The 25,604-nt window shown below is 37.0% G+C and overlaps 1 protein-coding gene across 2 annotated transcripts in view; it reads right to left on the bottom strand.

The window, feature by feature from the left end:
* LOC134754210 (dual specificity calcium/calmodulin-dependent 3',5'-cyclic nucleotide phosphodiesterase 1C-like) overlaps window positions 1-25,604 on the bottom strand; it is a 166,409-nt gene that overhangs the window by 70,620 nt on the left and 70,185 nt on the right. For both annotated transcript variants that reach the window (XR_010128878.1, XM_063690371.1), the window contains exons 5-7: window positions 17,964-18,160; window positions 17,501-17,632; window positions 4,032-4,202 (exon numbers count right to left, since the gene is read on the bottom strand). Coding sequence is in view for 1 of the 2 variants with exons in the window: in XM_063690371.1 (XP_063546441.1) it covers window positions 4,032-4,202; window positions 17,501-17,632; window positions 17,964-18,160 (500 nt within the window). In the remaining variant the exon portion in view is untranslated. The remainder of the gene's footprint in view (window positions 1-4,031; window positions 4,203-17,500; window positions 17,633-17,963; window positions 18,161-25,604) is intronic.

Genomic DNA, 25,604 nt, shown 5'->3' with positions numbered 1-25,604 from the left:
CATGGGTCTCCATACAAGGAACTTATTAGGGTCGGTAATAATGGCCACCATTTTGAATATCTCACTCCCGGTTAGGATTTCGATCGAGCAACCGGCAAATCCGGATTCAGCGGGGTCAAATTAGGTTAAAAAACCCGGTTGCCAAAAAGTAACATGATTTGCCAGTCGAAATCGATATTGTCAAAAATATGACCTGACTAATACCTTTATCGTAATAAATAATCGTGACTTTAATATCATGTTTACATTTACAGCGATCTAGTAATTTATTGGAGTGTACGGGTACAGAAGAAAAGTACATAATCACCTTTTTGGGTGTAAATATGTGTGCCAGTCGCTAGTGTAGTGTGACGCGTCGCCTTGCGTTATTGTCGCGGTTGCGAAACCCTGGTTATCTTTATCTTAGAGCAGCTGTTCGAATTAACGATTTACGCCCGACCATACCTATCTATGTCACACCTATAATTTAACTTTCATTTTTTAAGCAGATAAAAACATTTGTAGGTATATATATATATAAATAAGAATAACCTGCAAGATATTTAAATTCAGATAAGTTGGTAACGGAGAGTCGAATGGAGTGTTAAGTAAAACCAAACATTCCGTAGATGTGTTATATAATCGGTAGTCAAGTATAAAGAGAGAGCAAGTAAATCTAAACATTAGTTATTTATAGACTATTATTGCTTACATGGTATTTATGCAATTCCGTGCGTCGCATATTTATGTTGCAGACAGTGACGTATAGTTACTGGTAATATGTTAATTTAGACATATAGTACAAAATATTGAAAAAAACATTCATAAACTAAGGCCACTATATTTTATAGATATAGATCTCTAAATTATCATTTTGAATTTGCCAGTCTGTTAGGTAACTCTTGTTTGGCAAATGCCAAAGAATATCATTGTTACGACACATTTGATATTCTCCGCATTGGAATATTGATTTAAAACTGCCATGAAAAGTAATTGAAATTGGTTCACATTCCACGCGATACACGATATGAAAGTATATACCTAATTTACGGCAAATAATAAACTTGTTACAGAGATAGCAGTAAGTTTACGTGCGATATTTTGTCGAGCACACTGCACTTGCTGTCTTTAACGTGTTTTTTCTTTCGGCTGAACGTATATTGCTTTAACACGGTCAGGTTAAGATGAGCAAACAATCTTTGTAGGCTAAGCGCGCGTCAGCAGCACCTTCATTCACGCCGAGTTCTACGAGTAAATCAACCGTAAGTTTATATAATAAAAAAAATATTCTGTAAAAAAAGAAAAGATTACCAACGTTATAATATCTTTCTCTATCAAAGAGTGTCAGGCCCTTGATTATAACTGACACAATGCTTAATTTCGATGTGTGCGTTTCGTTGCAAGTGTTGCAACCATAATAATCACACTATATATTTGACTTATTTATTACCAAAACACAACACCTAAATCACAAAACGTGTACAGTCCGTTAACTCTGAGAACGACCTTCGGATTTTAGAAAGATACATCGGGTATCGGCGGAAACACGCAAAGGTGATACTGCTATTCTGCTTTCTTATTAACTCACAAAAAGTTTTAAACTTACCGCAAAAAGTTAAGGATATCTATTGTCTCAATGTAAAATAAGTCCTAATTTAATTACATTGCTTAATATTCGGTTGATATTATTGGAAAATTGTGATATTATTGTAATTTTTAAAACTACCTATTCAACATCAGAGTCATTTGTATTAATTATAAATCGGTCACTATAATCGTCTATTTTATTTTCATATATACGGAAGTCTTCTTCACATTTAATTGCGTGTTGACAAACTTTTTTCCAATCTTCTGGACCAATCATATTGACCTTCTCTTGCAGTAGATTCTTTACGCTTGTCAAAGTCATGTCAACATTACGTTGAGCTACGTATTGTTTTAATTGGGCCCATATATTCTCAATAAGATTAAAGTCTGGGTGGTACGGAGGTAAACGCAGAACAGAATGACCATGTTCAGCCAGTATTTTATCTATGGAATATTGTATAGGTATATGTTCGTGTTTGTGTTGATAGATAATATCGTAAATTCGTGGTTTTGTTAAGCTGGGGTCTACTGGAATATCATGTGTTGTCAACCAATCTATCATGTCTTGTTTCCGGGTATTAGAATTGGGCCGTTTTTCGGTGTATTTGTTGTGATATGGGGCATTATCAACAACTAACACTGAATTCGTCGGCAAATTTGGAATAAGCTGATTTCTAAGCCATTTTTCATAGTTCTCGCTATTCATCTCTTTGTGATAATCACCTGTTGTGTCTGTAGATTTATACATAAGCAACGCACCAGGTATAAAACCATTTCCACTGCCGGCGTGAGCTATTATGAGACGTTGTCCTTTGGAAGTTGGTTTTTTAATTCCTGCGTTACTAGAGTCTGACTAACCTTTGCTACCAACGTGCGACGTGTATATATACGACTCGTCCATATACACTATATCCCTTCCTTCATTCCTTCTTATTTTCATTTTATCTAAATATTTGGTCCTTTTCAGTCGCACATCATGCTTTTCCATCAAAGTTTTTCGATTATCAATTGTTTTATAGTACCAAAATCCCATTTTTCGTAGAATTTTTCGTAGCGTGACTGTAGAACCCTTGAAATTAAAAGCTATTAGCTTCAACCGCAAGTTTTTCAAATTCGAGAGTTCTTTGAATTTATTATAGAAATCATATACCATCCTCCTGATTACGTCGTAATCAAAACTATCCAGATTTAACACAAAGTCCTTTCTCGGTCTCTTTTTCTTGGGCGTTTCAAAGGGCGTGGATGGAGGTTTTTGGTCGGCTTCGCTTAATATTTTTCTTAATGTATGTTTTAAATTCCTTTTATCACCCGGTCTTGAATTTTATTAAAATATTTACAAGTATCACAATTCTTAAAAGTTTTCGCTTCTTTTGAAAAATATTTGTATACATTTATATATGATTTCCCGTGATTGACCATTTACAGAAATACCCTTTTTGAGACGAGTCCCCATTTAGTTGCCAAAAAATATGAAATTAAATATATTGTTTACCTACTAGTTATGGTGGTATTAACTACTCTATATATTTTAAGGCTGAAAAGACGACTGCACTCTTTGGGTGTTGGATTGCAACTAAATCAGTAAGTCACTTTCTATTACGCGATTACGTCCGATTTTACCCGAAAAACGAATGTCGTTCTAAGAGTTAACGGACTGTATCGGTGTATAGTAAATTATTGAAGAGGCTAGAAAGTGAGCAATAGATGGATGAATTAGTATAAAATATAAAAAGACTTAGAAACTCTTTAAACAGACTAAGCGCCACTTGCACCATACCACTAACCCGGTCAAGCGGTTAAACCGTTTACCCAGTGTCAAATTGTACTGGTAACCATGGTAACTACAGGTTTAACCGGTTAACCCGGGTTAGTGGGAATGGGAATGTGCAAGTGACCCTATGATGCACTAAATGCCTAAATTTATAACGAGATGAAATTTAATGATTGTAGTACAACCTATCTTATAGTTTTTTTCCGCGAGTTGGAAGAATATACACCGTGGGCTCGATTAACCCGACAGATTAACCACGCATTCCTGAGGTCTTATGAAGCAAAAAATTTAATATGAATTTGGTCAAATCCACAAAAAAAATGTGTTTTTTTCTGAATTGCACGTTATATCTTTTTTCATCTTGGCGAAAACAAAAACATTACAACGAATAAGTACCTAATAAAGTTTTTTGTTTAGAGATACATTTTGCGAGTTTCCTTTAAAACTTAATTGTCTGTCAGTAGGTATGTCTAAACCAAGTCACATAGTATACAAAATGAGACCGATTTCAGAAAAAATTGTATATTTAATACACTACTACTACAACTACTAACTTTGTGTATGACATTTTAGTCTCTAAATGTGGTCAAGAATAGACCTTTAAAATCGGTCGGGGTATTAGAGCCCACGGTGTAGGTACATATGGAGACACATATTTGGAATGATGTTTAGGTACTTATTGTTTACGTCATACCTTGAACTGGCTTAGGTACTCTTGCTGCCGCGTGATGTCCGTGGCGAGTATCAGCGAACTGATCTGGCGCTCCAGCGCGACTTGTATGTCGCACGTCTGGTCCAGCAGCCCGCTCTCGTTCAGGCAACTTACGGCAGACCGCCAGTGGTGATTTTCCAAAACTGACGTGTTCTAAAAAACATTATTTATGTATTTGTAGGTAGTTGGCGACTAACATATGGCATCATTGGCATCGCGTCTCTGCAAGGAGCGCGATCAAGCTTATATTGCGCACACATTAGTTACTTCATTTCACTCCCACGGTCTCGCAAAGCTCGTAATTCATTTTTGGAAATGAAAATTGGCTAAATTTATAACTAGATACCGTCAAACGGGGTGAATAGGGACAACTTTGAACACTGACTGCGATTTTAAAGGAATATTTCCATGCGCGGCACAAATGTTAAATCTTGTCTTATGTTTGAGAATCGATTTGCATTAAAAATATTCTTAACAATTTATTATAAATGTCCTTTTTAGGGTTCCGTACCTCAAAAGGAAAAAACGGAACCCTTATAGGATCACACGTGCGTCTGTCTGTCTGTCTGTCTGTCTGTCTGTCCAAATGAAAGAACTCATTTTGAGAATCTCAAATATATTTTTTTATAATTTTAAAATAAATAGTTTAGAGTTTATTTAAGACAAAAAATGACCCACCTCCTCCCTTTATCTCCGAACGACTACTGGGTCTACAATTTTGAAAAAAATACACAAAATAGTTCTTTACCTATAGATGACAGAAAAACCTATTAGAAATGGGCATGCAGTCAAAGCGTGAGTCGGACCTAATTATGTAGTTTTTGATCCGACCCCTTCGGGTTTTAGGGTTCCGTACCCAAAGGGTAAAAGCGGGACCCTATTACTAAGACTCCGCTGTCCGTCTGTCCGTCAGCAGGCTGTATCTCGAGAACCGTGATAGCTAGACAGTTGAAATTTTTACAGATGATGTATTTCTGTTGCCGTATAACGACAAATACTAAAAAAGTACGGAACCCTCGGTGGGCGAGTCTGACTCGCACTTGGTCGGTTTTTTTAAAGACATTTTACTTACGTTTCACATAAAAAAATGCATTGTTAAAAATGGAGTATGTAATTGTGTCATTGCTATGGCAAAAAAAGCTTTTAACCAGAAGAAACAACTATTGAAATCTCGTTTGTCATGTAGAAGCAAGAAGGTACCGTCAAATGGGGTGAATAGGGACAATTTTGAACTTAAAAAGAGATTTTAAAGGAATTTTTTTTCGATGCCACAAATGTTAAGGTTTTGTCTTATGTTTGAGAATCAATTCATAATAAAATATTCCTGAATAATTTCGTTTTAATGTACTTTTTTTGGAAAAAAAAGAGGCGACTTAGGACGAACGAACGTGAACGTGGACGAACGAACGTGAACGTGGACGAACGAACGTGAACGTGGACGAACGAACGTGAAGGTGGACGAACGAGGTAAATAGGGACGACTAAGGTACGAATAGGGACAAGTGATCAGGGTTGTCAAAAATGTAATAAGTTGACAGATAAGTACCTGGTCTAGATAGTTTATTGTACCTAGTCGGTCACTAATTAATTAACATTTTAATGATATATATTTTCCCGAAGTTTCAAATTCCTAACTTAAAATGAAACTTGAACCCCATACAAACTTCCATCCCCTTTTTAACCCCCTTAGGGGTTGAATTTCTCAAAATCCCTTCTTATTTATTGTACACAATATAAAGTAACCTGTTATGCAAATTTCAACTTGTGTGGTTTCGCCTCTGCGTTGATGAGTCAGTCAGTCAGTCAGGACACGTGCATTTATATATATAGATAAAATAAATAAATATTATAGGGACATTCTTACACAAATCGACCAAGCCCCACGGTAAGCTCAAGAAGGCTTGGGTTGTGGGTACTCAGACAACGATATCACCATCATCATCATTGGCCACATCATCTGTTGTAGATGCTTGTTGCGGCGCTTGTGGGTTTATGGGGTCCCGCATCGCCGTTGATGGCTATAGAGTCCTATCGCAGCGCGGCATTTCTTGCCACATCGATCGCACACAAAACGCGAGTCCGCAGGAGGTGGTAGAGCACGACGAAGACTTTTCTGCTTAAGATTCTCCAGCCAGTCATCGTCGTGCTTTGATGTTCCGACTTTAATGTCGTGACGCCATTCCGGTCTCATTTCAGCACGTTTCTCCCAACTGTCGGTCCGAATGCCAAAACTGTCCATGTCCCGCTTACAGGAGTCCTTAAAACCGTAGAGTTGGACGCCCAACAGGTCTTTTTACGTCCGCTATTTGACTCAGCATAACTTGGCGTGGTAGTCTCCCAGGGTCCATGGTATGTACGTGACCGAGCCAGCGAAGTCTTCTCTGCTTTAGCATAGCAGTTAGGCTGCAACAATGCGTTCTTGAGAGCACTACCTCGTTGCTAATCTTATCTTGCCAAGTAACTCCAAGAATAGTCCTTAGGCAGCGCATGTGGAATGCGTTGACCTTGCGTTCTTGTTTCGCGTATGTAGTCCATGTTTCCGATGCGTACAGCAATACACTTAGGACGCAGGTCTGGTATACAAGGACTATAATATACAAATGTACCTAAATACATAAATAGAAAACATCCATGACTCAGGAACAAATATCTGTGCTCATCAGTCTCATCACACAGATAAATGCCCTTACCGGGATTCGAACCCAGGACCATGGGCTTCACAGGCAGGGTCACAACCCACTAGGCCAGACCGGTGATCATATTATTATTTCACTTCAGACAATTAGCTCAATGCATGTTTTTTTTTAACTTTTGTAATTATAATTTATATCGTTTGAACACCGGAAAAAATAAAAATCCTTTTGTATACCTTCACATTATTCTATTTAAAAAAAATTTGAATGTTGAAAATTTTTGAGCGGTTGAAACGCTCATCATTATTAGCGCGAATTCGACACGCGTGATGACGTCACAGTCACACGTTGAACGGTCCAACTGACGTTTGCTATTAATGACACTTATGTGAATCTGTCGAACGCGTGACGTCACGTGACGTTTCGCTCACTAACTTTTCGCAGGCAAATTTTTGTACTTTTTATTTATTATTTTAAGTAATTAAATGATAATTTAATAACGGAAATGCATTTGTAAAGCCTGACCAGGAATATATGATCATTGTCCAGAGGGCGCTATTATTCTCATTTATATGGCAACAATTCAGTATAGTCTGAACAATGTGGATTGGCAACTCGATTGACTTACATACTTTTATTCACCGTAATCAAAATAAGAACCCATTCATTTGGTGTCCACACTTTTTTATAGTCGGTACTTCTTTTTTGCCGTATAAAATTCATGTATTTTCTTACGTATCAGACATAGGTCAATGTCGTCTAATTGCATTTTATTTTTGGTTTGCTTTTCTTTTTTAACCTGGACATGTAACAATTGTTATTAATAATATATTTCATTTCATAAAACCTCAGGAGGTACAACTTTCTCTCGTAATCCACGTAATCGATGCCATCGATTTACCTACAAATTTATATAAATTTACATAATTATATTAAATTTAGCCGTAATATACCAGATGGTGTGACTACTATTAGCCACACCATCAGCCTCAGCTCTAAGTATAGCTGAAAAATTATTTCGTCTATCATGTTACTCCATTCAAGGGAAGAGGCCTACATCCAAGATTGGATCATCAAAAGGCCACCATGATGATGATGATGGTCATGTAACTAGGTATATATTCCGTAACCTTACATAGGATCTGCTACATTGTCAATTAAAAACATTGATCGTTTCCAAAGCCCATAGTAAATATTATTCAAACTCAAAACTCATTTTTGTTACTGTATTTCCTCGCTTATATAACATAACACTACAATAACTAAGTCGTAATAAGCAGACTATAATGACATTTTGATTTGTTTACCTGTCAGCTCTGATGTTAATTTGGAAATGTTTCGTAGCGAAATACTTTAATTTACCGAACTGTTCTTTTCCAGCAGTTTATTATTTACATTATTAACAATGTTCCGGTCCTAACTATGTAGTTTTGGGCATTTTTGTCATTTATTATTTTTTCTACTCGTCGAGTATAATCTGTGTATTACAACTTCACATGCAACACTACAACCTTACTCTTTTCAACGTTGGATAGTCTATGACACTTCCGACTGAAGCATAAGAATTTTATCGATACGGTTTAGTCAATTATAAAAAATTTGAAAATAGAACTTCATACATTTCGATAAAATATTTCTTGTTTAAGGAGACTCGATTCAATGCAAATTAGCCTACTTAAACACGCTGCTGCGTCGCATCTGCTTTGTGATTGGTTGGCCAACAAAAACATTTTATTTTACGTTGTAGTAGAAACAATTGCTTCATAACTCAGAAACGCGCATGTGACACCCTTCATATAGCAACATCCATACCATAGCGAAAACCGCTTAGCGTTGCTTGTTAGACTCCATAGGCTACGGTAGCCAAAATCGAGAAAAAAACTGTCTTAAAATTGAATTTAGCAAGGAGCAGGTACCAGGGCCTCATGAGTTACGAGGAGGTGTCGTTGACCAACCCGCCGGGGGCGCGTACGAGTATGAAGGTATCGCGGGCCGCGGCATTTTGCGTATCTTAGCTGTATACTTTTGGTTTTGGTTTGGTTTGGTGGTATGATTCTACTAGTTGCAAGTATTATTTTTTTGTCTCGTAGAAAAAGTATTGTATACAATAGTGATATAATCAAGCTTTTCAATCTCGTACCTTACTTAAGCAACTCAGCAAGCTTCGTTGCTTAAACACGGTACTCGACTGAAAAGCTCTCTATTATATCACGATTGTATAAAATATTCAACACTTAAGCATTATTCAAGTAAACCGCCATAATGACACTGACAACAGTGACAACCTATCATTAAAATTATTGCCAGTATAAGAAATTAGTTCCAATGAAATTCCGCAACATGGCGCATGATCATATATTTCTGGTCAGGCTTTAACATGATATAACGGTAACGAACATCCGAATATAAAATAAGGTAACTGCAGGTATTAACGACCCCCTTAAGACAATTTTAGAATCGACCAAAGTTTTTAAGTATACAGGATGCCCTCAAATATACTTTTCCATTTTTATATGCTAATATATAGTTTATAAAAGGTAATTACTAAGTTACCTGTACCTAAATAAAGTATTATGATGTAAAAAATTTTTTTTAAAGTTACTGAGTCGATTGTTGATATTGCCGACCCATGATAATGGCTGTGAAGCTATTAACGATTTTTAAGCAGCTATTACCGATCGTGACAAGAGAAGGTATATGCCCAGCAGTGAGACGTATATACGAGGGTTGATCCGTATGCACCACCCCTGACCTCTTTGCTGTCACTTGGTTATTAAAACCTTTTTGCTGTAGGTTTATAGACATTTAGAGGTTATAAAAAAAAAAAAACATTTTTAAATGTCGAACTATTATTGAGCTACAGCTTACTGTAATTGTTGAGTCGTGGTTTTTTTGTATGAAAATGGATTTTGTTGAGCAGAGGGCGGTAATAAAATATCTACAAAAAAAATATTTTACATCAACTCAAATCCATCAAGATATTGTGGCAACTGTAGGGGAGTGTGCAGTATCCTATTACATAGTGAAACGTTGGTATCGAGTTTAAGTGCGGAAGATCAAGTTGTGAAAACCAACATGGCGGTGGACCACCTGTAACGGTCACTCCAGACGAAAACATTAATAAAGTTTACGATATGGTGTTACAAAACCGGCGAATACGTATCAGGCAAATTGTTAAAGAGACTGGCTTGTCATATCATGTAGTGCAACAGATACTTACTAAAGAATTGGGTATGAACAAGATCAGTGCAAGATGGGTGCCACGAATGTTGACCATTGATCAGAAAAGACATAGAGTATTGATTTGCCAGCGTCTGTTGGATATGTACCAAGCTAATAAAGATAATTTTATCCATAGATACGTAATCATGGACGAGTCTTGGGTACATCACTATGATCCCGAAACTAAAATTCAAAGTAAGCAGTGGAAACACAGTGGTTCTCCGCCACCACGTAAATTTAAAGTGGCATCGTCTGCAGGAAAGGTTATGCTGTCTGTATTCTGGGATGCTCAAGGAATAATCCTGGCTGACTATTTGAAAAAGGGAGAGACTATTACAGGGGCCTATTATGCAAACTTAATTCTAAAATTGCGAGACACCGGGGCAAGTTGACAAGTGGCGTACTCTTCCACCAAGACAATGCTACCGTCCATACGTCCTGTGTCGCTAAGGCTGCCATACACCAAGCAGGCTTCGAATTGGTGGAGCACCCACCGTATTCGCCTGACTTGGCCCCCAGCGGCTACAGGCTATTCCCCAAAATTAAAGGAATTTTTACGTGGAATTTTTTTTTGGATAATCAAGAGGTGATATCTGTTGTGGAGGAGTGGTTTTCAGAGGTCGGGCATTTTTTATTTCAGGAGGCTATTGAAATGCTGGAGCACCGATGGAATAAGTGTATTAGTGTTGAGAGAAACTATGTAGAAAAATAAAAAATAAATCTTGAATGTAGTTTCATAGTAAGAGGGTTAGGGGTGGTGCATACGGATCAACCCTCGTACCTAAGCTGGTGTGGTGACAGTTTCCATAGTGGATTAATTTAAAAATTTCTAATATTTTTATAGGTAGATTGAAATTTTCTATTTTCAATATGAATGAAAATTTTCCAGAATTTTCTAGGAACTTTCACGCTTTGCTTAGTTTGGAGAGATTGATCTGGGACAGTTTGAGTGTGTGTATTTATAATAATAGATACCAAAAGTAAGTATGAAATGAAATTACCTATATATATCTACGATCGGTAATAGCTTCTTATGGTTGCTGTTACCGATTTCTATGAGTCGGTGATAAAATATGTTAGTACGAAAATAAAATGCATTACCGACTCATAAAAAAAATATTATTTTTATTTAATTGACCTTGTAACTAGAAACCAGTTTGTTATTTTGTAACATAAAAAAATATAAGCATATGTACGCAGTTTCAAGTAATAAAAAGTTTCACATGAATGTTGTACTACACAACATCGGTGCTCCAAAAATATCATATTTGTGGGTAATTTTACAACGCTAAAATAAGAAAACTAGGTAATCATGTGTATGTCGGTAATAGATTTTTAAAAAGACTAATTGTTTGAGTTTAAACGGGTCCATAAAAATACTTGTGTTGGTATGTTATAATAATATAAAATAGTGAAAAACTAAACATTACGTTGTGGCCATTACCGACTTACGGATCGTTGATAGCTGCTGCAACCAAAAGTGGTGAAGCTATCACCGTCCTATTTTAATTTAAACTTTTATGGTTTTAGAAGTCTTTTTTTAGATAAATTGTGATGTAAAAACAAGAATTTACAATTGAATGAATACATTTAGCAATAAAAAGTAAAGTACAGTAGTCAATTATTTTAATAAATGTCTTAAACAGAAATGTCACGTTCTTACTTGAAAGTACAAGCGCCAGTATGACAAACCCTGCGTCCACGCCACCCGACTCGTGTTTTGCATATTTTATCTTTTTGTCGAACTACCACTCAAAATAACGTTAAACTACCCGATACCCAAGGAACAAACGCTTGTGAAAATTTATCTACCTACCGCTGAAATGGTTCTGGCAACGAAAACATATATATACCTGCAGATTTTCGATGGGTCGTTGATAGCTGCGTTTACCTTATTTCGTTCAAATATTAACCTCATGCATGAGGCTAATTGGTACTAGACAAAATGCATGCGGTGTTAATATTGCCGCGTCGTAATACATTTTATCATTCAGCATGCCAATCAGACAAAACGAGAGCACGTACTCGTAGCTTAGACAAATAAATGAAGGCGTATATACGAGTAAGACGAGTGAGTATTCGTTGCGGGGGGCACGCGCCTTGAGTGCATTTTGACGTGGGGGAGGCATGGACGTGGCAGTATTCCAGCGTTAACTCGGGATACACTGCGAGTGACGCACTGCGATTGGCGCGTACAACCATTCTCACGCAGTCTGCCAACTTCCACAACTGACCTCTCTTGACTTCTCGTCGCCATTGTGCAAGTGTACGAAAGACAAGTGAAAAGCGTAGGACACCATTGCAGTATGAAAAACAGTAGTTTTACCATAGACCTAGCATTACATAGATGCGGCCTACCGCGTGCGCCCGTAAGGGATAGACATAGATGACGTCATAAACGTGGGGATACCATATTGGTAAAAATTACCCCAATATTTGATATCACGTTGGGGCGATTACCCTGGAGGCAAAGTTTGACGGTATTAAAATTGTTGAATAAAATGTCAATGGGCCGTTCTTTTTAGGCGTATGAACAATGAAATACCTCCTATAATTCGCGCAGGTGGTACAAAACTAAACATGTTTAGTAAATAAAACGTAAAATAAAATGTATTATGAGTTTTAATTTTATGAAATCACAAATCACAATCACATTATTCACACCAATTAATGTACACCACATTTAATCTTCACAACATTTGTTTATTTTATTTTTTGGAATTAGAAATACGAAAAAACTTCGAGGTCAAAATTACCCATAAAATTATGATATTTCCATCTGGTATCCCTAACATCATTGTTATGCAGCTAAATTAAGAAGAAGATTAAAAACGGCTGACCTCAGACTCGTCTGAGTAGCTGACATATTACCACAAACAACCTACGTGATTTGGGCGGATAATTTTACAAATAATGAAATAAAACTATGAAAACGGATTATATCGCGTATATTGAATTTATAATACATCCCGACGTTTCGACCCCTTTGCAGCGTTCGTGGTCAACGGGTGACTGACGAAAAATTACAAAGTGTAAAAATACCCACATACTAAAATAATGAACAATCATAGACTATAAACTTTACAAATAATGTTTTGTTAATTTGCGTAAATAATTGTGATATTTTTATTGAAATCGTTTGATTTTACATTGCTTTGAGTGTAACGTAATTTTACGATGTTATTCTCACATATTGCGTTAAGAGGAAGTTGTAAAATACCGTACTTACGTGTGAAAGGTTATGTTCTCATATTTTTGCTCAGAGCGGCTATTACAGCCGATTACAGAACAATTCACCATTATTTTGTCAATTCAAAACGCTAACCGTCACTATGTTTTATAAGAGAAAGCACAATTTCATAGAAAACAACAATAACTGTGCCCACGCAATTCTGATCTCAGAAACTTGGCTAAAACCCAATCTTCCATCTACTTCGTATGGGCTCCCTGGGTACATTCTTCTGCGCAACGACCGCACGGGCAAAGGCGGAGGCGGTGTTGCCATGTACTTGCGCAGTGATATCCCCTTCAACATTCTATCGTCGTCTCCTTCTCAATTTTCTAACTCCATGGAGCACTTGGTCGTCGAAGTAAATATTAAGGGGGCAAAGGTGGTTCTGGGGGTAGTTTATTGTCCACCTACAGTAGATTATTTTTTATCACTAGAACTACTGCTCGAGTCTTTCATAACATTGGGCACACATCACATAATCATGGGTGATTTTAACACCGATCTTTTGAAAAACAATACCCGTTCTCGCAAATTATTGTCCATCATTGAATCTGCGGCCCTTAATGTGTTGCCTTTAAATCCCACTCATTACAATCCTGACACATCGGACTCTTGGCTGGATCTCATATTGACTTCCTCGAGTGACCACGTGAGCAAAGTAGGTCAGTTTGCGGCTCCAGGGTTCTCACGCCATGATCTTGTCTATCTGTGTTACAAGGTTCGACCTCCTAAGATGCAACCGGTCTCAATTAAACTGCGTAGTTTTGCTAGGCTTGATGCTGATGCGTTGAAACGTGATGCCTGCGCGATTGACTGGACACCCACACTTACAGCACCGACGGTTGACGAGGCGGTCGACTCACTAAACGCGGCGGTTTTAAAACTATTTGACACTCACGTGCCCGTCCGTAACGTCAAAGTGAAGCGACCACCCGCTGCTTGGATTACTCGATCGGTCCGAATTGCAATGACGAGACGTGATCGAGCATTCACTAAGTTTAAAAAACATAGGTGTGATGACAATTGGACCGCTTATAAAACTCCTAGGAATCGATGCAACATGATAGTGCGAGCTGCGAAACGGAAACATATTCACGATAATATCATTGTCTCTTCACCTGCTGACACTTGGAAGTTTCTAAAATCTATTGGTGTGGGTAGCTATCAGTGTAATTCTAATTCTTTACCATTCCCTTTAAACGATTTTAACAATCATTTTTCTAAAACTTCTTCTTTAGACCCCACTACAAAGTCTCTTAGTTTATCTTTCATCAGTACTCTGCCGTTTCCATCTATAAATACATTCTCTTTCACCCCGGCTACTGACGACGAGATACGTAAGGTGATTTCGTCGGTAAAGTCGAATGCGATCGGACATGACGAGATAAGTAGGTTCATGATAATAAACATTTTAGAAAACATTGTACCAATCATCACTTACATTGTAAACTTTTCATTGTCTTCGGGTAATTTCCCTTCTGCCTCGCGTAATGCCTTTGTTATCCCTCTCCCGGAAACCCCTAGTCCCACTTTACTTAAAGAGTTCCGCCCAATTTCTATTCTTCCGTTTCTATCAAAGGTCCTCGAGGCTGTTGTTCATAAACAACTGTCTGCCCACATCTTTTCCAACCATCTACTGTCACCGCTACAGTCAGGTTTCCGCCCTGGTCACAGTACCACCACTGCGCTGCTAAGTGTCGTTGAAGATGTGAGGTCTGGCATTGAATCTTCACTAGTTACTGTCTTGGTCCTGATTGACTTCTCGAACGCATTCAACGCAGTAAATCACGATCTTCTCCTTGCTTCACTTAATCACCTAAATATCTCGTCGTCAGTGGCTGAGTGGTTTGAATCCTACCTGCAGGGACGCCGCCAGGCCGTCCGAGCTGATCAATCGCTTTCCGACTGGTGCAACCTAACTTCGGGCGTTCCTCAGGGTGGTATACTTTCTCCCTTGCTTTTTTCCGTTTTTATTAATTTGATTACGACCAAAATTAAGTGCTCCTACCATTTATATGCCGATGACCTACAACTTTACACCCAGTCGAGGCTTGATGACGTGGACGAGGCTATCTCGAGATTGAATGATGACCTCAATCGCATCTCATCTTGGTCCAAAGACTTCGAAATAGCTGTGAACCCTTCCAAGTGTCAGGCTATCATTATCGGGAGTCCACGCCTGATCCTAAATACCGATTTCACGAATGTTGCACCGATTCTCTTCGAAAACATTGTCATTCCTTTTTCCACAAAAGTTAAAAACCTAGGATTGCTGTTTGATTGTGGCCTGACCTGGGAACCCCAGGTGTCCGATATGTGTCGAAGAGTTGCGTATACCTTGCGATCACTGTATAGGTTTAAACATTTTCTACCGATCTCTACCAAAACTCTCCTTATTCAAGCTCTGGTGTTACCTGTCATTGATTATTGTGATGTGTGCTGCACTAATGTGACGCAAGGATTACTGGACAAGCTCGACCGAGTATTGAACAACTGTATTAGGTTCATTTATGGCCTTCGCAAGTATGACCACGTAACCGCTTTTCGCCGACAACTCAACTGGCTTCGCATTCATGAGCGCAGAAGTCTCAAAATTTTATGCACCCTGTTCTCCATTCTTTTTGACCCAGTGGCGCCAGAATACTTGCGATCTAAATTTAAATTTGTAACTGCTCGACCAGGATGCGAACTTCGCACCGCTCGTAAACTTATTTTAGCTATCCCGCACCACCGCTCTGGTGCTACGACCAATTTATTCACCGTGCAAGCCACCCGTCTCTGGAATGATTTGCCTCTCAGCATACGACAAGCCGAGACTAAGTTGACGTTCAAGCGCAAGTATCCTTTTGAAAAGTCTCACGATTAAGTGTCTGCATAGTAAAGTTAGTAGCAGGTACATATAATATAATATAATATAATATATATATATATACATATTTATTTATATTTATTGATATTTATATATTTATTGTTGTACCTATATATTTATTTTATCTACATATTACATTTATATTTGTGTCTATTAAAGCATTTAGTTTCTGTTCTTTACATACCCCGCACCAACTATGTTTCTCTGTTTGGCCTAAAGGTTGACTGGTAGAGAATGCCGTGTAGCATTAAGTCCGCCTTTTGTCACTGTATATTCTTACTGTGCAATAAAGTTTAAAATAAATAAATAAAATAATAAAATAATTAACATATATTTACCAAACTTCAACTAAATCGGTTCAGCGGTTTACGCGTGAAGAGGAGTTAAAAAAAAGTTATTTGTTTAAAGTTTATGTTTTTACTTCGCAAAAGTGTCAATGTTGATAGCATAAATGAATTCAGCACCCCCGATTTATACGAAAACGTTACCAAACCCGGCCTAGCAGCTTCACAGATGTAGATAATCAAGATAAAAATGAGAGCCCTAAATAAACCTTCAAGAGCGGATATCTCAAAAACTATACAAGAAATCGAAAAAGTTGACTTAATAAACCTTGTAACAAATTAAATCACTTTTCATTTTGTACAAGTGGCCATGTCGTTCAGACGCATAGTCTCCGAGATATAAACGAAAAACCGAAAAATGGAACCTTCAAACCCCAGTCTCCCCCCCAGCACCAGGGTTACGGCCGGGGCCGGTTACTTTTGATATGTTCACCTCCTAACTAGTCCAAACAAAGCTACGAAGTTAAAAATTGTGTTCCTAGCATTTCCCTCTATACCTTCTTATTGCTTGGCCTAAAGGATAAGTTTGAGAGTTGCAGTTCGGACCAAATCTAACCTACTTTTCAGGTAGCACTTTGTTTCTGTAATAAGGGTGAGGGTCGCAGTTCTACCCTACACCTTACTAAATATGTTTATTTCAAAGTTATCAGACGTGAATTTCCAAGATTTACTCAGTGCGTATGAAAACGAGTCACATTTTGCGGAAATTCTACACTAATGCTAGCGCGATACAACTTATTAATACAAAATAAAACATGACCACCAGTGACACACCTGATTCAACCTCCACATCAAGCCTAAAACAAAAGCTCATGTAAATAACGGAATCGATTAGCTACGATCATGATTAAATATACCTACTCGTATATAGGTATCGCCACGGCTGTAGTCACAGCATTGGACTGTCTTGTGACACGATTTACTACACTAAATATTCTGACGTACGACTTGACAAACATAAGTCAATCCAATCCTCTGATGCCCTATTTTCCTCGGTTAACTTCGTATTATTACTTTTCATGACGTTTAACGGATAAGAGTAATTTAAATATACTTGTTTAAACACATTGAGTAAAAATAATCATTAGGATAGTTTAGGAAAACCTGATGCAATTCGGCATATTTGATTTGAGTGGTATGTATATACTTACTCTATACAACGTGGCAAGGTGATTGGAAGTGGCTATAAGAAAGGGCTGGTTGACTCCTGGGTGGTCCATGTCGTGCGCGATCGCTGCCAGCAGGGACGCCATAACTTCAAGGGGCTCCAGATAATCTCGGATCTAATGGTGAAGGAGATATCTAAAATAAAAGTGGCTTCAAAAAATTCTGTAAGTGCACATTAAACCAATGAAATGTTGATTGTAAAAGGACAAAAAGTCAGATAACTGCTTGCTACGAATTTGACAGCTGGGGCCCATAATTTTTAATAAAAATATATTTTTATAGATAACTTATTAGTATAGCGGAAACAGAAAGAGACGTTCTGGAAAAACTGCAAGGTCTATCTATTATATTACTATTTATTCTTGCCTCGGTGTTGATTCAACTTCCAGGTAATAAATTCATAAAACTATGTACATAAGTATGAATAGGTTTTCTGCAAAGACTTACTTGTTTCTGTTGTAGAAAGCAATGCATGGCCTGCGTGACATCAGCAGCGTGTACCGAATTGTGGTAAGGGTTTGTACTGTGGTAGCCTTCTTCAATTAAGCTGAATAATTTCCAAGCCTTCGCTGCGTCGAGCTTGAAATATGATATCAGGCCATAGATGTGGAATAGATGAACACAGAGTACTGGCAGACAACGACCTGTTAACAACATTTAGTTTAATTCGGTACTCAGTGTACAATACAATACTCTTTATTGCACACCTCACACAGTTTACAATACATGTTACAATTACAATATACCACATAATACACCACCAAAGTGTTATATTAACTTTTTTACTTATATTAATGTACCTACCTACTCATTTATAATTGCATAATTAGAAGTAGAGCTCTGTTATAAAAATCAAGCAAATCCATTTTACTATTGGAAATAATAGTGTAGATTGCAATGAGGGTAATACAAACAACCTCGATAACAAGCATCGATTGGGTAAAAATAAGACCCTATTACTAAGACTTCGCTGTCCGTCCGTCCGTCTGTCCGTCTGTCAGGCTGTATCTGATGAACCGCGATAGCTAGACAGTTGAAATGTTCATTGATGATGTATTTCTGTTGCCGCTATAACAACAAATAGTAAAAACAGAATAAAATAAATATTTAAGTGGGGCTCCCATACAACAAACATGATTTTTTTGCCGTTTTTTGCGTAATGGTATGGAACCCTTCGTGCGCGAGTCCGTCTCGCACTTGGTTGGTTTTTAGATACCTGTTATATTCTTAATATTCTAATATGCAACATAATATTTCATTTCATGTCAACGTATAGAAACCATAGCTAAACAATCTATTAAGCGGCTCTAGACAAAACACCGCGGTTATTTAGGGTATTTGTTTTTGTTTTTTTTACTTCACTCTCATTCGGAATGCTGTATTTCAAACGTTTATTCTATGGATGTAAGTAAAAGGAGGTAGATATGGCACCAGGCGCTCGATCGTACGCCATCATGCCATAATATCCGGAACCTATATTGAGTAAGTCGTACGGCTGACGCCAATGTGTCAAGATTTTCAAAATCAACCACTAGGCCAAGCAATAAGAAGGTATAGAGGGAATTATATTTCTCAAGCTTCATTCTTCAGATATAAAAACCAGGTAGTCCTTTAACCTACTAGGCAACTCATCGCATGTTTAAAGTAGGTAGCAAAAACTTTAACTCAAACAGGTCTATCCCTACTTTTCCTTGTTGGGGCGCGCGGCTTGCCGCCATTGCTCATTCTTTATTCTTGCGAGGCAACGAACGCACGTAAAATCATAATTTTGTTTCAAAGTCGTTTAAAATGCCTATACGTAGTGCACTTAGTGCAGACATTATACGATTTATACGAGAATACGAGATGTAAGCTGTGGGATTATTCGTTTCGTATTCGTTGTGCAATATAAAATATATTTGTTATTAAAATTGTTCATCATCCTGGCGGTTAGTCGAGAACTAACACGAAGGAATAAATCATCCTGGGGGTTGGTCGTGAATCAACACGAAGGAATAAATCATCCTGGGGGTTGGTCGTGAATCAACACGAAGGAAAAAATTATCTTGGGGGTTGGTCGTGAACCAACACGATGGAAAGTTTGTTCGTACTTCGAACACCGATTGCGCCCGGGGGTTGGTCGTGAACCAACCAAAGGTTTAATTAAGATCGGACAGCGCGCAACGAAACAAAGGGCCCTAAATAATCATATTGTCTTGTGTTAAAGGGACGAAGGAGGCTTTCTTTTTATTTGGTTTTAGATGGCCCAATAGAAGAAACTCAAGCAAAATTGCCGAGTGATAATAGATTCTTCAAATCCTGAAGAAAAATCAGATACTTACTTAAGTGTAACTATTTTAACTATTTTTGTAAAAAACTTACACTTTGTGATCATTTACCTTGCATTTACTTTGTACCGCGCGGGCCGTGAGTCCACGACTGGTAACTATAAACCTGGGGGGCGGCCTAGAGTCGTCACGAAGATAGAACTTGCTTGGGGTTGGCCGTGAGTCAACACGATAGCAATGCATAACACAATTTAATAAATCTATAGCGGTTCTCGATCAAAACCACGCACATTTTAAAACACCAAGTTCAAGTTTTTCTATGTGCAATAAAGAATTATCTTTTAAGTTCAAGTTCAAATATACTTTATTCATGTAGGCCTATTTATGTAATCTAATACCTTACGGGTTTTATTTTGAAAAACATTCAAAGTCTACCCTCGAATTAAAAATATTTCTTTTAAATTTTTTCACCAGCGCTCCGCGATTCAGTTTTGATTTGTGCGTGTCAGAGACACGTCGGTCTAGCTGCCGAAATGTTTGGTACAAGACTACATTGCCTTTTAAAATAAATCCTTACATATAAAATATATTTGGATTTTTAATATCCAATTATATGTGACAGAATAAATTTTACTCACACCTAACCCATAGTACGGTATTTTTATCCGCCCAGAGGTTGAATTTGAATAAACACGAGACTACCTCGTAAATTTATAATTGAAACAATACAATAGTACCTATATTGTTTTTATATTACCCACATAAGTATAACTTCTCTAAAAGTGGGAATTGTTAACGTACCTACATCACGTCACGTGATGTGAATCTGATCGAAATTCCTTAACTTAAGCTGGATAAAATCTCTTTTACCACAAATGAAATGTAATAAACTAAGTGGTAATACCCTGCACAATGTATATATTTTGGTGACCATTTTTGAATGTTTATATATGCATATAACCATACAAATTATCGGGATACGTACGCCAATATTGTTATGGGATACATGAAAATATAAATATATTTATAATACCGTGATCGCTTAAAGGCATAGGCGATGTCAGTATCTAAGTACCTTGTGTCTGTTTAAAAATATGATTTTACTTTTTTAAGTGATATTGAATAATTAAATGATTTGAATCATCCAATTGTAACAAAGACACCTAACTGAATTGAATTACAGGAAAATGGGTTTATTCATCATTATCTATCTAATAAACCCAATGAAACAATTTGTGAGTACTGAATATGAAAGAAAGAAAGAAAATAACTTTATTTTGCATGAAATATGGTACAAAAGGTGGTCAGACAATATTATACATAAGTAACACATATTTCACCAGCATCTGGCAAAAAACTAAACTTACAACTGAAGCTAAGAAACAAACGCAAACACGTTTTATACGTTCATGCCGAAGCCTGACAAAGTGACCATTAGAGTATCATCTAACTGAGTTAATGATAAAGCGGTTTCGGTACAATTTGGCTAAATACACACACGAATATATTTGTTCGCATCTCTCACAGATATTTAATATTTATTTTTATGGTCGTAAATAATGGGTAACTAGGTAAATACCTATTAACCTGTATCAAAACTACAAAACGATTACCTTCCGATTATCTTTTAAAGGATCACCCTCAGATTATGCACATAAAAATATAAATACATAATTAAGAAGCTAATAGAAACCGTAAAAAATTAATAAATGACGAATGCACCTATGGTTCAACTCTCATGTGTCGGTCGCGATACTCTTTCAGCCATCATCAATACGATGATACCATGCAATACGTTTTTGCCAAGTTTAAAATATATGTACCTTGATATTATAAGTTTAGTAACTGTAGTTGGTGGGGACCCACCACTTGCAATACCGTTATGTCATTAATATAGCACATTCATGACATAAGTCATGGATTAAAATATTAAGATGAATCCACTTAATATAATATTTGTTTTCTGAACTCTCAATACAACCATAGTAGCAATACAGCAAAGGCAATTTTTTATTATTATTCCGGCTTTAATGTTTACATTTTATAAATATACAACATTACGTCGCACAGTCTTTCGTTCCTTGCAGAGCGAATACTTGAATGGAGGGCATACGTTTTTAGATTTGATGCTTAATATCTGAATTTCTGTTGATTGATATTCATTTCATTTCATTGATTTTGGTTGGTGGTTGATTGCTGTGCTGTCCCGTTCGCGCTGCGAGAATAGAAGCCGCTACACCAATATTTGTGAAAATATGGTCAATCGCGCCTTGCGGTCAATAATAGTAATTTAAATAAAATAAAAAAGGTTCATATCATTTATATATTCTATTTAAAGGTACTCGTCACATGCAGCCATTTATAAATGTATACTAAATTAATTCCTAATGATGTTTGTTAAACGCTGATTTTACCTACTCAGGTTTAACTGGATATTATTATGCATTTTAATAGCTCGAATATATGTACATTAGGTACGTATATATAATTAAATGATAAATAAATATTCTGTTACCATTAATGGACCTTGGCCCATTCATTATATGTAATATGAGCGCAATAATAAACATTTGAGTGTGAGTAAATTACAATCTTATTTGAAAGATTACTTCGAAAGCTGAGTAGACTGCTAGTCTTATAAATTATTTTTGTTTAGAATACCTTTGGTGATGCCACACATATGACATGCTTTATGCTTAATAACTGAACAGAAAGCATAATTTATGCACGTTCATATATTTTTTAGATTTCAGGAACGTGGTGGATTTTTTAATTTGATAAAAATCAAAATATAATTCTTCTTGGGTAAATCAAAGGACTTAAAAACGACGTTAGACATGTTTCGAGCAAAGACATGGTTTTTGTTAAGTTAAAGCTCGAAAACGCGCTAGGCCGCGTGAGTCTTTGTCCATTGCACGTCGTGTCACTATTCGTTGATCAGGAGCTGCTGTAAGCCGATTTGCGCGTGCACGCGCCTAATAACTGAATTTTCTCATTGTCGTCGTCTGCTCAGAGATCATCGTAAACAGGATGAGTCGTCGTGAGACAGACGTCACACGGCCTACGCGTCATAAGCGTCAAGACGCGGGAAAAGACATCACAGCCACAGCGTATCTCACCCTGTATGGAGGTAACGCTGGGTTGTATCGTTAGCCTAAATTACGTCTTATCTTCGTAGATAATTACACTTAGACGAGCCTGAATCTTGTCATCAATAGTGTACTGTTCTGAGCCTTCAAAAATTCCGTATCGCGGACAAGAACTGCTAGTGAATTTTAATACATTTCACAAAAGGACATATGTCTTATGAGTTTACTCGTATTAAACTTTTTCAAATCGAATTAAACTTAATGCAAAGTTGACCACAAATTGTATGGAATCTTAGTCAATTAGGTTTTATGAAGAACAAATTAGATTTTGTTTAAATATCCTAATACGTAAAAGTATATATATATATACAACCTGGCTATACCTAATATATGTATACCTTTTTGAACCTGCATTGCTAAACTTTCCCGTGCTTCTTAACAATACCTTATAACTCAATTGGAACAGTAAACTTGTGTATAACATACACATATGTACATGGTAGATAATTATTCCTACAAATATGTTTTCAGAAATAAATATGCTATGATAATATTGATAATGGGAAAGAATGCAGCAAAACTTTCAACTCTTAACATCTACCTGGTTTTTATATCTGAAGAATGAAGCTTGAGAAATATAATACATGATCAAACGAACTTCAAAGTGAAGTTCGATCAGTATTATATGAGTAAGCTTCATTTGAAGATATAACTACCCTCCCTCCCCTATACCCGGAAAGAAAGTTTTGCTTTAGAAAGTAAAGTCTCTAAAAATAATGAGCAATGGCGGCAAGCCGCGCGCCCCAACAAGGAAAAGTAGGGATAGACCTGTTTGAGTTAAAGTTTTTGCTACCTACTTTAAACATGCGATGAGTTGCCTAGTAGGTTAAAGGACTACCTGGTTTTTATATCTTCAAATGAAGCTTACTCATATAATACTGATCGAACTTCACTTTGAAGTTCGTTTGATCATGTAATGCTAGGAACACAATTTTTGACTTCGTAGCTTTGTTTGGACTAGTTAGGAGATGAACATATCAAAAGTAACCGGCCCCGGCCGTAACCCTGGTGCTGGGGGGAAAGGGGGGTTTGAAGGTTAAATTTTTCGGTTATTCGATTATGTCTCGGAAACTATGCGTCTGAGCGACATGGCCACTTATACAAAATGAAAAGTGATTTAATTAGCTACAAGTTTTATTAGGTCAAGTTTTTTGACATCTTGTATAGTTGTTGAAATATTCGCTCTTGAAGGTTTATTTAGGGCTCTCATTTTTATCTTGATTATCTACATCAGTGAAGCTGCTAGGCCGGGTTTGGTTACGTTTTCGTATAAATCGGGGGTGCTGAATTCATTTGTGGTATCAACATACAAAATAAATCATGACCACCTTTCCGACGTAAAAACATATAAACTTCTTACCTTTCCGAAGTAAAAACATATAAACTTTAAACAAGAACTTTTTTTTACTCCTCCTCACCGCTGAACCGATTTAGTTGAATTTTGGTCAATAGATGTTTTAAGTCCCGAGACAGGATATAATGTAGTTTTTATCTCAAAAATCATACTTTGAAGGTGTGAAATTTGGTGTGAGGGGAATTCAGCTTCTTCGCCGAAGTTGAATTCCTGAGGTTAATATTGTTTAAATTTAGGTTTGAAGTCATGTTTGGTATCAGTTTCAACTAAATCAAACACGTAGACCATCCCAAATATTATTTAAATAGGTTCAGCGTTTATTGATTCCCCATACAAATTTCCACCCCACTTTTCACAACTATTCTATGTACTGTCCCAGCACTCAAACCATCTCTATACCAAATTTCAACGAAATCCGTTGAGCAGTTTAAGCGTAAAGAGGTGCATACCATACCATACCATACCATAAAAAAAATGTAATAAAAGTATGAAGTTCATGGCCTTCACTAAATTAAAAAGCTACATTGTTTCACTCCCTGGAGTGAGGAAAGTCGCACTTTCCTCACTCCAGGGAGTGACGAAAGTAGGCTTGTTCGAGCTGCTGAGGTGAAAAATTAATTGCTGTTCCATATATGCTTATTGCAACTGGACTAATGCTTTGTTAGTATGTTTTTGGGTCACAGTTTTGGGTTGTGTAATTTCCAGAAATTTTACAGCAATGATTCTTGAATTGAATTTACCATACCATACCGTTGAAGGCAGTACTGGCTTGTGGCTATCGGCTCAGGCCTCTATAATGAACCCAACTAACCCTTAGTGTACATGTAGGTCAATCATGAACAAATATTTTATTTCTAAATAAATACCTCCTTTTGCATGGAACCAGAGATTAGTCACTTATCAACATATTTTTATTATACTACGTTCGTGGCAAACGTGCATACGGCCCGCCTGATGTTAAGCAGTCTCCGTAGGCTATGTACACCTGCTACTCCAAAGGAGCATGCATGTTGCTGACCATAACACTCCGCACCCTCGTTGAGCTCTGGCAACCTAACTCACCGGCAGGAACACAACAATATCTCCATATAATCATAGAGTAACTTATACTAGAGCGGTACTGTCATAGTAAATTTTGTAACCCCAGTAAATTCACTGCCATCTGTCGACACACTTTAAAACTAAAAATGAAGATTTATAAAAATACGATAAAATGTATTTAAATATGGATAAATGATTTTTTTTATTTGCATTAATTATTTTTATGATATTGACCCATGTTCTTTCACTGATATGCGTTAAAATTGTTAAATAACAA

Source organism: Cydia strobilella, chromosome Z (genome assembly GCF_947568885.1).
Source record: "Cydia strobilella chromosome Z, ilCydStro3.1, whole genome shotgun sequence".
NCBI lineage: Eukaryota > Metazoa > Arthropoda > Insecta > Lepidoptera > Tortricidae > Cydia > Cydia strobilella.
Note: the sequence above shows the minus strand (reverse complement) of the source record. Positions and strands in the feature narration are given on the sequence as shown.